The 12789-nt window shown below is 38.2% G+C and overlaps 1 protein-coding gene across 1 annotated transcript in view; it reads left to right on the top strand.

Annotated features, from left to right (window-relative positions):
- LOC108267250 (oxysterol-binding protein-related protein 1) overlaps window positions 1-12661 on the top strand; it is a 49855-nt gene extending 37194 nt beyond the window's left edge. The window contains exons 19-28 of the mRNA XM_053681841.1: window positions 117-251; window positions 779-876; window positions 3766-3948; window positions 4271-4378; window positions 4643-4732; window positions 5554-5680; window positions 6275-6391; window positions 6970-7093; window positions 8397-8487; window positions 11276-12661. Of these exons, the coding sequence (XP_053537816.1) occupies window positions 117-251; window positions 779-876; window positions 3766-3948; window positions 4271-4378; window positions 4643-4732; window positions 5554-5680; window positions 6275-6391; window positions 6970-7093; window positions 8397-8487; window positions 11276-11378 (1176 nt within the window). The 3' untranslated portion in view covers window positions 11379-12661. The remainder of the gene's footprint in view (window positions 1-116; window positions 252-778; window positions 877-3765; window positions 3949-4270; window positions 4379-4642; window positions 4733-5553; window positions 5681-6274; window positions 6392-6969; window positions 7094-8396; window positions 8488-11275) is intronic.
- The last annotated feature ends 128 nt before the right edge of the window (window positions 12662-12789 follow it).

Raw genomic sequence — 12789 nt, 5'->3', positions numbered from 1 at the left:
GATGCTGAATCCGATCATGTCAATCGAAAGCATTTTCTTGCATGTGAGTGTGTCTCAGATGTCTGAGATCTGAAAATCCATGAGTAATGGTTGATATGTATAATACTTTCACTCAGGAACTGTCAAAAATCGCCATGCCAGTCATCTTCAACGAGCCTCTGAGTTTCCTGCAGCGTCTCACTGAATATATGGAGCACACATATCTCATCCAGCAAGCCAACGCCGCCACAGACTCCATCCAGAGGATGAAGGTAACGCCGTCTTTCTACAGTAAAGGAGCTGCTTGTTCAATCAACGCGCTTGTTGTTATACATTGTTGTTTCTATATTAGCAACTTACACAGGGACATACAGTATATCTTGGACCCTCAACATATTCTAAGCCTAAGAATGAACTGATTTTTAAACATGAGTTGCTATTTTAAGTAATCACATTATTGTTTTTATGGTGTAGTTTTTGTTGTTGTTGTTGTTGTTGTTGTTGTTGTTGTTAAATGTAATTATAAACAGACCAGGAGCTGGGTTGGATGGCTATTGGATAAAAAAAAAAAAAAAAAAAACCCACAATGGATGGTGTGATATAACATCATACTGAAATTTTTATGAAGGGCACACAATGATGCTGTATTATAACAACAGCTGTGTGTCTGCAATTCTGTAAAGCTGCGTTTCGGCGAATGTGTAAAGGAAGAATATTCTAGTGTTAAAATATTCAGAACCAATATTGACGTGTGTTGTGTAACGAGATCGGTGCAGTCATGTATCTTTGTGTTGAACAGTGTGTGGCTGCATTTGCCGTCTCTGCTGTAGCTTCACAGTGGGAAAGGACCGGAAAGCCCTTTAATCCACTGCTGGGAGAAACATATGAGCTAATCAGGTGAGTGCTGAAAATGCAGCAATCTGTACCATGGCGTACTTGGGATACATTTCAATGGGGAGACAGATTTAATCATTAGAACTTGATTTCGTAGATTTGGCAGCATTGTAAATAATTGGTAGTAATATCCAGGAGTATTATACTGACTTTACTGCATCTATATTTTTTTAACCATTTAAATGCATTTGATCACAAACGCCTGTAATGACTCTCATGCCTTCTTCCATTATCCATTACTTCTGTCAGATCTGAAAACTCGTGTAAAAGCTCACTTTTCCTCTAGTCTTAGCCTCACGTGCTTTGCCCTCTAGCCGCCCGATATGGTACCAACCTGTTATCGTAAGAAATTTGCGTGAATTCAAATGCGCAAGGGCGGTGTTATTGGATTTTGTTTGATATCATGTAAAAAGTATACATTTGAACCCTATCCCTAATGCTACTACTAATTTTACTTTCCACAAATTGAGTGTCAGACTGTTGTGGAATCCTGGCAGTGATATGGGGTTATATGGGGTTATTAGAACCACAGTTACAAGCTATATGTAACTAGCATTCCATTTGACCTCTCCTAACCATCAGGGCTGGTGTATAACAACTGGATATCTGCGAAAAATTAAGTCTGGTCATGAACAGGACTCACCTTGGGACTGTCCTGAAAGGTGCTCAGAGATGACCACCACACTCACACTATTGGGATGGGCCTGACACCCAGGTAGCAGCAGAACAGAATTCCTGGAGTGTTAAAACTCAAAATAAGGGCAGTGAGAAAGAGGTGCTGATTACAGAGTGTCACAGTAGGATATGGGAATCCAGACCATCTATATGGGTTCCAGATAGTACCATGAGGTATAGTAAGGAAGAGCATGGAACACTCTGCAGGCTCACCCTCACTGAAAGCTGCAAGTCATGTTGAGTCACAATGATAAAAAATTATGAAAAGAAAACCTGCCATAAAGTCACTCTAGGTATGCAATGATGCAGGGCAAGCTTAACACCAGAGCTCCCCATTATAAGGAGGCAGTTTTTAAAGACACGCACTACAAGTCAACTTGTATGGATAAGGTCATGTACAGTAAGTGATTCAAATTTTCCCTTTTTACAAGGCAGTAATAAGCCTAAGAGACTCTAGAGAGATGCAACCCATGGTGCTGTGGTGAACTGCAATGGCTACATCATACACCTTTAGGGCAGGTAGAGACTTGCCGGTGTTTAGCAATCCTGTGAGGAAATAAAATTCTGAGAACAGCTCTCAGTTGGAAAATCAGTCCAAGGGACCAGACAACACAGGCGACTTGACTGAGGGTGCCAAATCCCGACATCCATATTGCTTAGGAGGCAAGCTGCCAATTTGAACTCTGTAGCCTAGCTGAATCTTGAAACCAGTGGTAGAGAGAGAAAAAAAATAATGAAGTATAATGAGTAGTAAGGCTATTGGTGGGCCAGGGCAACCTGTTCCAGCAGACACTCCAGGTCTGCCATAAAGAACCACAAATGGCAATGCATTGACTTGTCACTGGTGAAAAGGTCCACCTATGTCTTGCCAAATCTCCTCAAGATCTGGGCTACCACTTCCAGTTAAAGACACCACTCCCTTGGATGTTTGTACAGTTTTGAGAGTATGTTCCTGTACCATTGCACAGCCCCAGGAGATGTACTGCTCTCACTGAGGCCAATCATGGGTACAGTAGGCCAACAGACCTACTTAAGGAGTTTCTGTGCAAGTAGAGAGAGCCACACAACCTATATAGCTGATTTATAGCTGACCATCATAACATTGTCTGAGCGGACCAGCATGTGTTCAGGTCTAAGAACTGTTAACAACTTGAGCTTATTTTGAGACAAGGAGACATTTCAGTCAATAGCATTTGGTGTCCAAGTGCAGGCTGATAACCTACTTCTAGAATGCCCACACTTCTAGCAAGTCTAGGGAGATCACTGATGCATCGGATGTCATCAGTCTGAGCATCCTCAATAGATACTGTTACCACCCATGGCTAGTCTGAGCATCCTCAACAGATACTGATACCACTCATGGTGGCCTCGCTGAGTCTAATTGGCAAGCATATCCACTACATGCTGGAATGATGGGGAAGCATTCTTAGTAAATCTATCCTAATGTTGTGGACTGTGTGACCCTTTTTGCTATTAGAGAGCTCTTCTCTGAGTTCCCTGTGAGCCTTAGTGCTGCAGTTTGTGTCCGAGTTGGTGTTGTCTTTGGTAGGAACAGACAGGCAGGTGTCAGTCTTCCAAATTCGGCAGTATCCTGCTGCCAGTGTCCAGCAGAGGAGTTGAAACATCCATGGCACTAGGCAGAAGCCAAAAGGCAGGACTTAGAATTTGAGATGAAGGCAACATTTAAAAAGCATCTGCGTTCCAGGGAAATGGACAGAAGTGTTGCACAAGTTGATGGACGTGAACCAGTCCCGTGGCTGCACAGCTCTGTCACCCATAGTATAGGTAAAAGGAGGGTCTTCAGGAACTCGTACAATCCTCTCCAGTGTAAGCTTGGATGGACCTCCCTTCCTTTTTTAAACAAAAAAATATATATAAGATTAGAATAGAATAGAACCCCCCCCCTTCCCCTTCCATTCTGGTCCATAAACATTTTCATTAGTTTGCTTGATCCTGGTCAGTCTTAATTTGGCCCCTAATTATCCATATATTTGGGTATTTAGCTTGATGTCAAGTATACCACCCTAATAGTAGTCTTTTTTTAATGTTTTGGTAAGACTTATTAAAAACCTTAAAAGATCAAATCAAGATGGTGCTTTATTGTTGGCAACGGTATCTTTTTACATCTTTTAAACGTCCTTATGCAAGATCCTTATGGATCTTGGTTACAAACTTTCAAGGCTTGTGTCTCTTCTACTGTATGTCTGTCTTTATCAGAGAGGATCTGGGCTTTAGATGGATGTCAGAGCAGGTGAGCCACCACCCACCCGTTAGTGCATTCCACGCCGAAGGCCTAAATGATGACTTCCTGTTTAATGGCTCCATCTACCCTAAACTCAAGTTCTGGGGAAAGAGTGTGGAGGCTGAGCCTCGCGGAATCATCACCCTGGAGCTCCCCAAGTGAGGGGTGTTTTTTTTTTTTTTTGGATGATCGGAAGTGTCACTGCATGATTGGGTTGTGCTTACTTTAGATAAACACATCTGCCAAATGTATAAATGTAAACATAAATTACAATGACTGTACAATTAAAATTTTTTTTAAAAATCTGAATAATATGCTCAGAAATGAGATATGCTGTTTAAAATGGGTAGAAATACTGAATACATTCAAGCACATTTTTGCATTTTGGCTCTCTTTCTGATTACTTTGCTGATAATTGCTGTATCCAATATACATATGATTATTTAAATAACTGTTGAATACATTTTCTTCATTGCCCAGACACAAGGAAGCGTACACTTGGACCAATCCTACATGCTGCGTCCATAACATCATTGTGGGTCAGCTGTGGATCGAACAGTACGGCAATGTGGAGGTTATTAACCATAAGTAAGGGCAAGTAAGGTTACAGAAACTCATTACAGATACGAATTGAATTATTTAAATTCCTGTCAGTATTATTAGAAAAACATATGAGCATATGAAAATGTGTGTTTTATTGTTGCAATTATCACCAAATCTCATGGGGTTCAACTCTTAAATTTCATAAGAATCTGAGACGGTTTTCTCACAAAAATGTTTTTGTTTGCTTTTTGCACAAAAATGTTCCTTTCTTCCCCAAACGCACAATGTCTGTTGTTTGACCTCTGACAGAACTGGCGAAAGGTGCAGTCTGACATTCAAGTCATGTGGCCTCTTCGGCAAAGAGCTACACAAAGTGGAGGGTTACATACTTGATAAAAGGTAGTATATCGATGATATTTTTAGCTCTGCCTTTTTGATCACTTTACTAGTTTATTTGTAAGAAATAAATAGTATCAAACTGTATGTAACAGTAACTTCACTTCACACTGGGACGCATCACTCCTCCCTGTTGTGGTGTGATTTTACTACATAAAGAACACCTAAAGGACAGGATGTCATTTGGTTCACCTATAGTTATATGTAATGTCGTGGAATGTACCCCAAGCGAGTTACTTCCTGTTGTTTATGTGGGGTGTCCACCATACAAGTCCCTCTAAATGAGCTGTAACTATAGAAACAATACTATATTAGAACAGCACATTCATATAAACCTGTGATTTGCCTTGAAGCCAGAACTACTCAGTCAGAGCTGCTGATAGAAAATTAATCAACACCTTCTGGCCAATCAGGATTAAGAATTTAACAGTGCTGTGGTGTAATTAAACACAAATCGCCATTTGAGGTTTTGTTCCGTTTTTCATCATATATTCTGCAGATTTATTTGTAAACACTTGGGCTTTATATTTTTAGTGAAACACTTTTATGGTAATTCCAAGACAATAATATCGCTATATCAAGTTTGAAGCAAAAATTGAATTGTGGATGAACTGCATCAGTGAAAACTGTTAACACTGCTCATTATGAATGAAAGTTAAATCATATTAAATGCTCCCTAAGCAGCTTTCACTCACGTTTAGCCTCGTCAGCATGTTTTATTTGAAGCTGGCGTTTATTCCGCCTATTAAACCGAATAGCCCTGACAAGGGCTTACTGTTGTAAAGGGTTGCCAGGTATGACGTTAACATGCGCGCTTTCTGCAGCAAAAAGAAAATCTGCGCCATTTACGGCAAGTGGACTGAATGTCTGTACACAGTGGATCCATCTGCTTTCGACCTTCACAAAAAAGCAGATAAGAAAACTGCCGAGGAGAAGAAAGACAGCAAGAAGGTGAGGGTTAGTGGTATGTGGCGATCCTTATAAGACGTTCGAGTTGTATTATTGACTAAGAAATGCAACCGAAATGCCTTACAGTTCGACATTATTATGGTAAACTGTTTGTAATGGAATCAGAATAACTTTGTAGGAGTGTGTGATGTAAACAAAATCAGATCAGGAAATCAGGAAAATATAAACGCATAACCTAACCGTAAATGCATGAATGCAGGGTTGGCTCTTGCATTTACATGTTTACTAAATAATAAATTGTTTGGCATGGTGTTTTACAAAAAAAAAAAAAAAAAAGCATAAGGATACGTTTACTTTTACCCTCACCAATAAATCCCATGAATAGATTAATGCAAAAACGAAATAAAATAAAAAACCCCTCCCCTTTAATTTGCATACTGGTACATGACAGGGTCTTATATTTTGTGACACAATAACATTCGCATGTTTGATAAGAACGTACCTCAAAACCCGTGAAAACCAATTTTCACACTATGCTCATAAATTCTCCTTGCATGAATTAGATGATGAAAAATGTTTACTATGAAGATCAACTGTAGTTAAATTTCTACCACGGGTTCTGTTGCCCCACTTTAGGGCAGCGTGGATGAGGAGGCTGAGGAGATGCCCCCACCCGAGGCCGAGACCGTGCACGTCATCCCGGGCAGCGAACTCATCTGGAGGATATCACCCAGACCCGAAAACTCAGCACAGGTAAGAACTACGGTGGGAAAATGTACAAGTGCTCTGTCGTCTTTTCGGTTTTTCATCATCAAGTCAAAGCGCACGTATTTATCCGATTTCATGGAATAAAACTGCTGATCTCTGGTCAGATTTCGCCTTTATGAGTTGCAGCCTAAGCATTTTATATTAGTTCCAGTTTTAAAATCTTTGACAATTTAGTTAATATTTTGTTTTATTCAGGGTTTTTCTTTCGAATATATATTATTAAAAAAAACTGTCGTTTTAGTTATTAGCACAATTAAAAGTTTATTTATTTAACCAATTTTAAGGAAGAACAATTATTTAATGAGTTAAATAACAAAATGATTTCACAGCCCTTTTACTTTTATTCCAGCTGGTTTCAGGGAGATATTTGTAGTTATCACTTAGCTAGAAATTATAGGAGCTATAGGAGCTCTATATAGAACAAGTATCTAAACATGTCTAGTTATCCAGATCATGCTAAAATTCCTAGACAGGGTAAGTCATGGTATTTCTGCTACAATCTTGGAGATCGACTCTTTTTAAGACCTTGTTGGCTTATGTCGACTATTGTCACTTTCATTCAGTACTACGCCTTCTCCACGTTTGCTATGCAACTTAATGAGCTGGAGGAAGACATGAAGGAGAATCTCCCCATCACAGACTGCCGCCTCCGGCCTGACATCCGCGCCCTGGAGAACGGAGACATAGGTACAGAAAGAAACCTAAACTCCAGTCCATACATGTACTCTACAGTGTTGTGAAAAACAGATTTCTTCTGTTTTTGTGTATATATCATGCTAAATAGTTTTAGATCTTCAAACAAAATACGACATAAAACTAAGGATGCACCGAAATGAAAATTCTTGGCCGAAGCCGAAACCGAATATAATGAAAAACTTCGCCGAAGGCCGATGGCCGAACACGTTTTTTCGCGTTTTTTCCATTTATTTTTCCATTTTTTTCACCATTGCATAAATTAAATAGTCAAAATGCGCTATTTACTATTTTGTCTTGCTTTTCAAAGAAAAAAAATCAATTACAAAAACTACAATTTCAAACTATTTATTTAACACTGAACAGTTTTTCTCATTCCAGCAGGCATGGGCTACCAACAAGGCACAATATAACTTTAAATAAATAAAAGAGTAAAATAAAAATATTCTGATGTGGTCGTCTTTGAGCTCCCCTCGAATAGCCGATGTTAGGACTATAACTGACTGCTGAAAGAATGGAACACTCTGTAGCCTACAACTAAATGAGCATTAAAAAGCGCATTGACAAGAGTGCAGAAAATGGTTCTATTGGGTTCTATACGGCTGATATTGGGGATACATACCGCTCGCGTCCCTGTACACCTCGCGGAGTATTAGAGTAGATATAGTATAGTTAGATACGTTGTTAATGTTCTGTTCATGATAGATTTAGTTAGTTTAAACTATAGATTAGTTCATTTAGTCCCCGCTGGTTTTCCCGCTCCCAGTCCATAGTACTAGTTCATGTTTCTTTTGTGTTTTGACCCCGTGTTCTGTGACCGCGACTTTGATTCCTGCTTTCCTCCGTTTATGCCCGTTTGCCGATCGCCCGACCCTTTGCCTGTCTTGACTACGTTTTTTGGATTACGATTTGGATTTGTCTGCCTGCCCTTAAATAAATACGTCTTTACCTGCTTCCGTACTCTACTCCCTTACGTCTCGCGACGTGACAGAATACTCCGGAAGAGAAACGATACAGACGCACGTGTCCAGAGTAAACAATGTCACGGTTGTCAACATCCGAAGAGCATGCGCTCGCTGAGCACTCATGTGTCCTGATGTCTGTCCCTTGTGTCATGGCAAAGGGATGATTCATTCACACCCAACTACTGCTATACAAAGAACTTCTCAAATGGCGTTTGTAAAGCTTTGTTCTACTTCACCATAATCATGGGGAAAGCTCAGGATATAGTCCCTAGGTGTTTTTAATCGATGTCGGAATCAACGTGTATTGCTTATATCTGACTTCTCGCATCCAGATTTGGCCAGCACTGAGAAGAAGAGAGTGGAGGAAAAACAGAGAGTGGCGCGGAAAAACCGCTCCAAATCCAATGACGAGTGGAAGACGAGGTTAGTGTTTTAGCAGACAGTGCTATAAATCCTGAGCTGTGCTCCTGTTATATGTATCACATCCATGATTCACTGCGTACTCTGTACAACACCGCCGTAAGCTGATTTGTTCCTTAAGCCATTTATCGTCCCAGAAAAAAAAAAAACTGCGTAAACCTTTTTACTGTATACTATAATGGGGTCCAGCACAAAGTTTTACCACTGGTAGAGATTATACAGTGGTAAAAAATTCCAATAAGTGATCAAATTTGATCTGGTCAAAACGCAGACACCAGTACTTTTATTTCCATGGGGATTTACTGACGCAATAGCCAGATCATGATCGAACTCAAATAATCATAAGAAAAACCAGTCCTCTTAAACTAGAGCAACTTCTTCTACTTAATAAATACATTGAAAGACATAAATTTATAATACGATGCCGTACATATTTGTCTAATTTGTTTAATATTTGAATAGCTCAATTATATTACGATGTGAACATATGAGAGTGTGTTGACTTGTGATCTTTTTAATTCATAAATACCTTAATTCATGCTCATTATCAATTTTTTTTTTTTTTTTTTTATTGCTTCATATAAGAAGCCTGTCCCTTGGCCCCAGGTTTGAGCTCCTCAGCAGTGTGTTTGGTGTGCTATTCATTTCCAGGCTTTAGACTTGATGTTAATCATATTTATGGCTGAGTTCTCAAACTCCAGTGTCAATGGGATAATTCATTAACAATCTGGATCAGGTGTGTTTGAGAGTGGGACATCTTATCTTATCTTATCAGCATTTGAGGATTTTACCAGACCAGTCTACCAGACTGTACTGGAGTTTGAGAGCTTTGCTAGGGTTTGATCATTTTCCGAGAAATGGAGTATTTTACCTGATTTTGACCATTTTGCTAGGGATTGATCGTTTTACAAGAGTTTGAGAACTTTGCTGGAGTTTGAGAACATTAAAAGTGAATTTTACCTGACTTTGACCACTTCGCAAGTTTTATAATTTTACCAGACTATAATCTTTACAGATCTTTACCAGAATTTTACGATAGAGTTTGAGAATTGTACCAGATTTTGAGAACTTTGAGAATTTTACTGGACTTTGAGATCTCTGCTAGAGTTTGGGAACTTTACTAGACTTCACGAACTTTACCAGATTTTGAAATTTTAACTAGAGTTTGGGAACCTTACCAGACAGACTTTGAGATCTTTACTATGGTTTGAGAACGTTGCTAGAGTTTGAGAATTTTACTGGCCTTGGAGAACGTTGCTAGACTTCAGGCACTTTGCCAGATTTTGACAATTTAACTAGTGTTTAGGAACCTTTCCAGAGTTTGAAAACTTTGCTATGGTTTGAGAACTTTGCTAGAGTTGGAGAATTTTGAGAGAATTTGCTAATTTAATCAGAGTATGAGAACTTTGCTAGAGTTTGAGAATTTTACTAGACTTTGAGAACTGTGCTAGAGTTTCAGAACCTTACCAGACTTTGAGATCTTTACTTTGGTTTGAGAACTTTGCTAGAGTTTGATAATTTTACAGGACTTTGAAAACTTTGATTGACTTTGAGAACTTTGCGATAGTTTCAGAACTTTGGTTGACTTTAAGATCTTTACTAAATCTAACTAGTTTGGGAATCTTACCAGACTTTGAAAACTTCTCAAAGTTCTCAAACTTTGGTTTGAGAAGATTAAAAGTGAATTTTATCTGACTTTCACCATTTTGCAAGATTTATAATTTCACTAGACCATAATTTTTACAGACTTTTACCAGAATTTTACTAGAGTTTGAGAATTGTTCCAGATTTTGAGAATTTTGCTAGAGTTTGAGCAGTTTACTGGACTTTGAGATCTGTGCTAGTGTTTAGGAACCTTTCCGGAGTTTGAAAACTTTGCTATGGTTTGAGAACTTTGCTAGAGTTTGAGAATGTTGATAGAATTTGAGAGTTTTGTCACAGTATGAGAACTTTGTTAGAGTTTGAGAATTTTATTACACTTTGAAAATTTAACTAGAATTTTTCTAATTTTACTAGACTTTCAGATTTTGAAAATTGAACTGGAGTTTGGGAACCTTACCAGACTTTGAGACCTTTACTTTGGTTTGAGAACTTTACTAGAGTTTGAGAATTTTACTGGACTTTGAGAACTTTGATTGACTTTGAGAACTTTGATTGACTTTGAGAACTTCACTATACTTTAAGAACTTTACTAAATTTAACTAGTTTGGGACCCTTACCAGACTTTGAGAACTTTGCTGTGTTTTGAGAACTTTGCTAGCATTTGAGAGCTGTATAACCTTTAGAATTTTTACCAGACTTTGTAAATTTTCCTAGAGTTTGAGAATGTTGCTAGACTTAGTGAATTTTACTAAAATTTGAGAACTTTACTAGAGTTTGACAGATTTTGAGAATGTTGCTACAGTTTGTGAATTTTAATAAAGTTTGAGAATTTAATCCGGAACTTGAGAATGTCGCTAGAATTTGAGAATGTTGCTAGACTTTGACAACTTTGCTAGGGTTTGACATTGCCAGTCTTTCAGAACTTTGCTAGTTTCTGAGGATTTTCAGTGAATTTGCACTGATGTCACCTCGACCCAGAATACAGAAACGTTCACGATGTGCTTGCTTTTTAGCAGCGCCCCCAGGTGGTTCATTGAAGAGCTGCAACAATAGCGTGTTTTCTTTCTCTTTCTCTTTATCTACGTGTGCAAAATTCAGCATGTAAGAATACTTTGCATTAGAGAAACAACTAATCACACATTCCCATGAAAATCACCATCTAACATAATTTTATGTACTACTGTCTTAGGTGGTTCCACCAAGGAGCAAACCCACACAATGGCGGACAAGACTGGCTTTACTCTGGTGGCTACTGGAGCAGGAACTACTCCCAACTACCTGACATATACTAACCCTAAACCTTCAATCATCTGCAGAAAGGGACTCCTGAAGAGAAACCATGCATGTTCACTATTAACTTCAATTCATGTAGAGTGTCAATTATTTATACAGCCACAAGCTGGTTTTATGTTTACCACCATCTTCTAAACACTCAAGCATGAGGAGGGGAAACATGGCAGTTATTCTTAAATATGCAGTGTGTGAGGTGAAGTTTGTTTGTCCAGAGACTTGCATTGCAACTTAAAATAATTGATATAGATATTAGAGTTTCAATTTCAATAGATGTAGCGAGGATCAATGTAAATATAAATAGGCTATAGATGATTATCTGTCAAGACTTGAATTTGCGGAATGAAACAAACTTAGTCTTCTTTAGGTGGCTAAAACTTACCTCATAATCTTAGTAGCATATTAAATCTGTCGTGAATAACATGTCATAGTAAGTTTGCAGATGTGAGCCACACTTAATCCTTGGCTAACAAATGTCTTTAGCCCAGTATTAGGTTTAATATGGGATTCAACAAAGCATTTTGTTTGTATAGATATTATTTATTTAATTATATCCTGCAGATAATTGTTTGTGGCTATTGAGAACCTCTTGAACGTATAAATGGGGGTTGGGGGGGTGGGGGGGGACGTGTTTAGCTTGTAGATGGACCAATCGATTTTGTTGGGTTGTTGTTGATTTAAGAGTGAAATTCAAATATTTATAGAGCCAAACTACCGAAACGCACTCAGTTTTTCAACTCCGAACACTCATTATAACAAAAAGAATCTTTACGTAATGTTAATATACAAGACTACGAATTCAACGTCTCATAAATTTCATTTTTCTCAGATATATAAAATTTATAGTGAAAGCACAAATATATTTAACTATGCAATGGATAACTTTTTATTAAAAAAAAAAAACAAACAAAAAACAAATCCTTTGATTAGCTCTATCGAATCTGCCTGATTCATTCTGGGAAACTGAATTGACGATAGTTAGCTGCAGTTTGCTTTGTGGCAGCATAATGATATTTACAACAGGGACCCTCTTCAGAGAAAGTATACACATAGAGTTGACTGGGTTAAGTATATTTAATATTTACTTTAGTATATTAGTCCTTCTATACAGGTACGTTAAGCTTACCAACAACACCTTCTGTAAAGTGTATCACAACAGTAGACCCAGCATTGTAAAGTATATACGTTTTTAACTATACAATAAAATCTTGAATAGAAGTATAAAAGAAGAGAAATCGCAAATTTGTTTGTATTGTTACTAAATAAACACTTACGCTTCCCTAAACCGTTCACAGTTTGATCACATTGCTGTGCCAAAGTTTTTGTAGTTGGTATTGTACAGTATGAAGCTACAGTATGTCAAAACGTTGACTTTTTGTTGAGGGCACAAGCACTCTGCGCTACATGATCATG

This window comes from Ictalurus punctatus, chromosome 7 (genome assembly GCF_001660625.3).
Source record: "Ictalurus punctatus breed USDA103 chromosome 7, Coco_2.0, whole genome shotgun sequence".
Classification (NCBI taxonomy): Eukaryota; Metazoa; Chordata; class Actinopteri; order Siluriformes; family Ictaluridae; genus Ictalurus; species Ictalurus punctatus.
The sequence above is the reverse complement of the archived record's forward strand: the minus strand, read 5'-3'. Positions and strand labels throughout refer to the sequence as shown.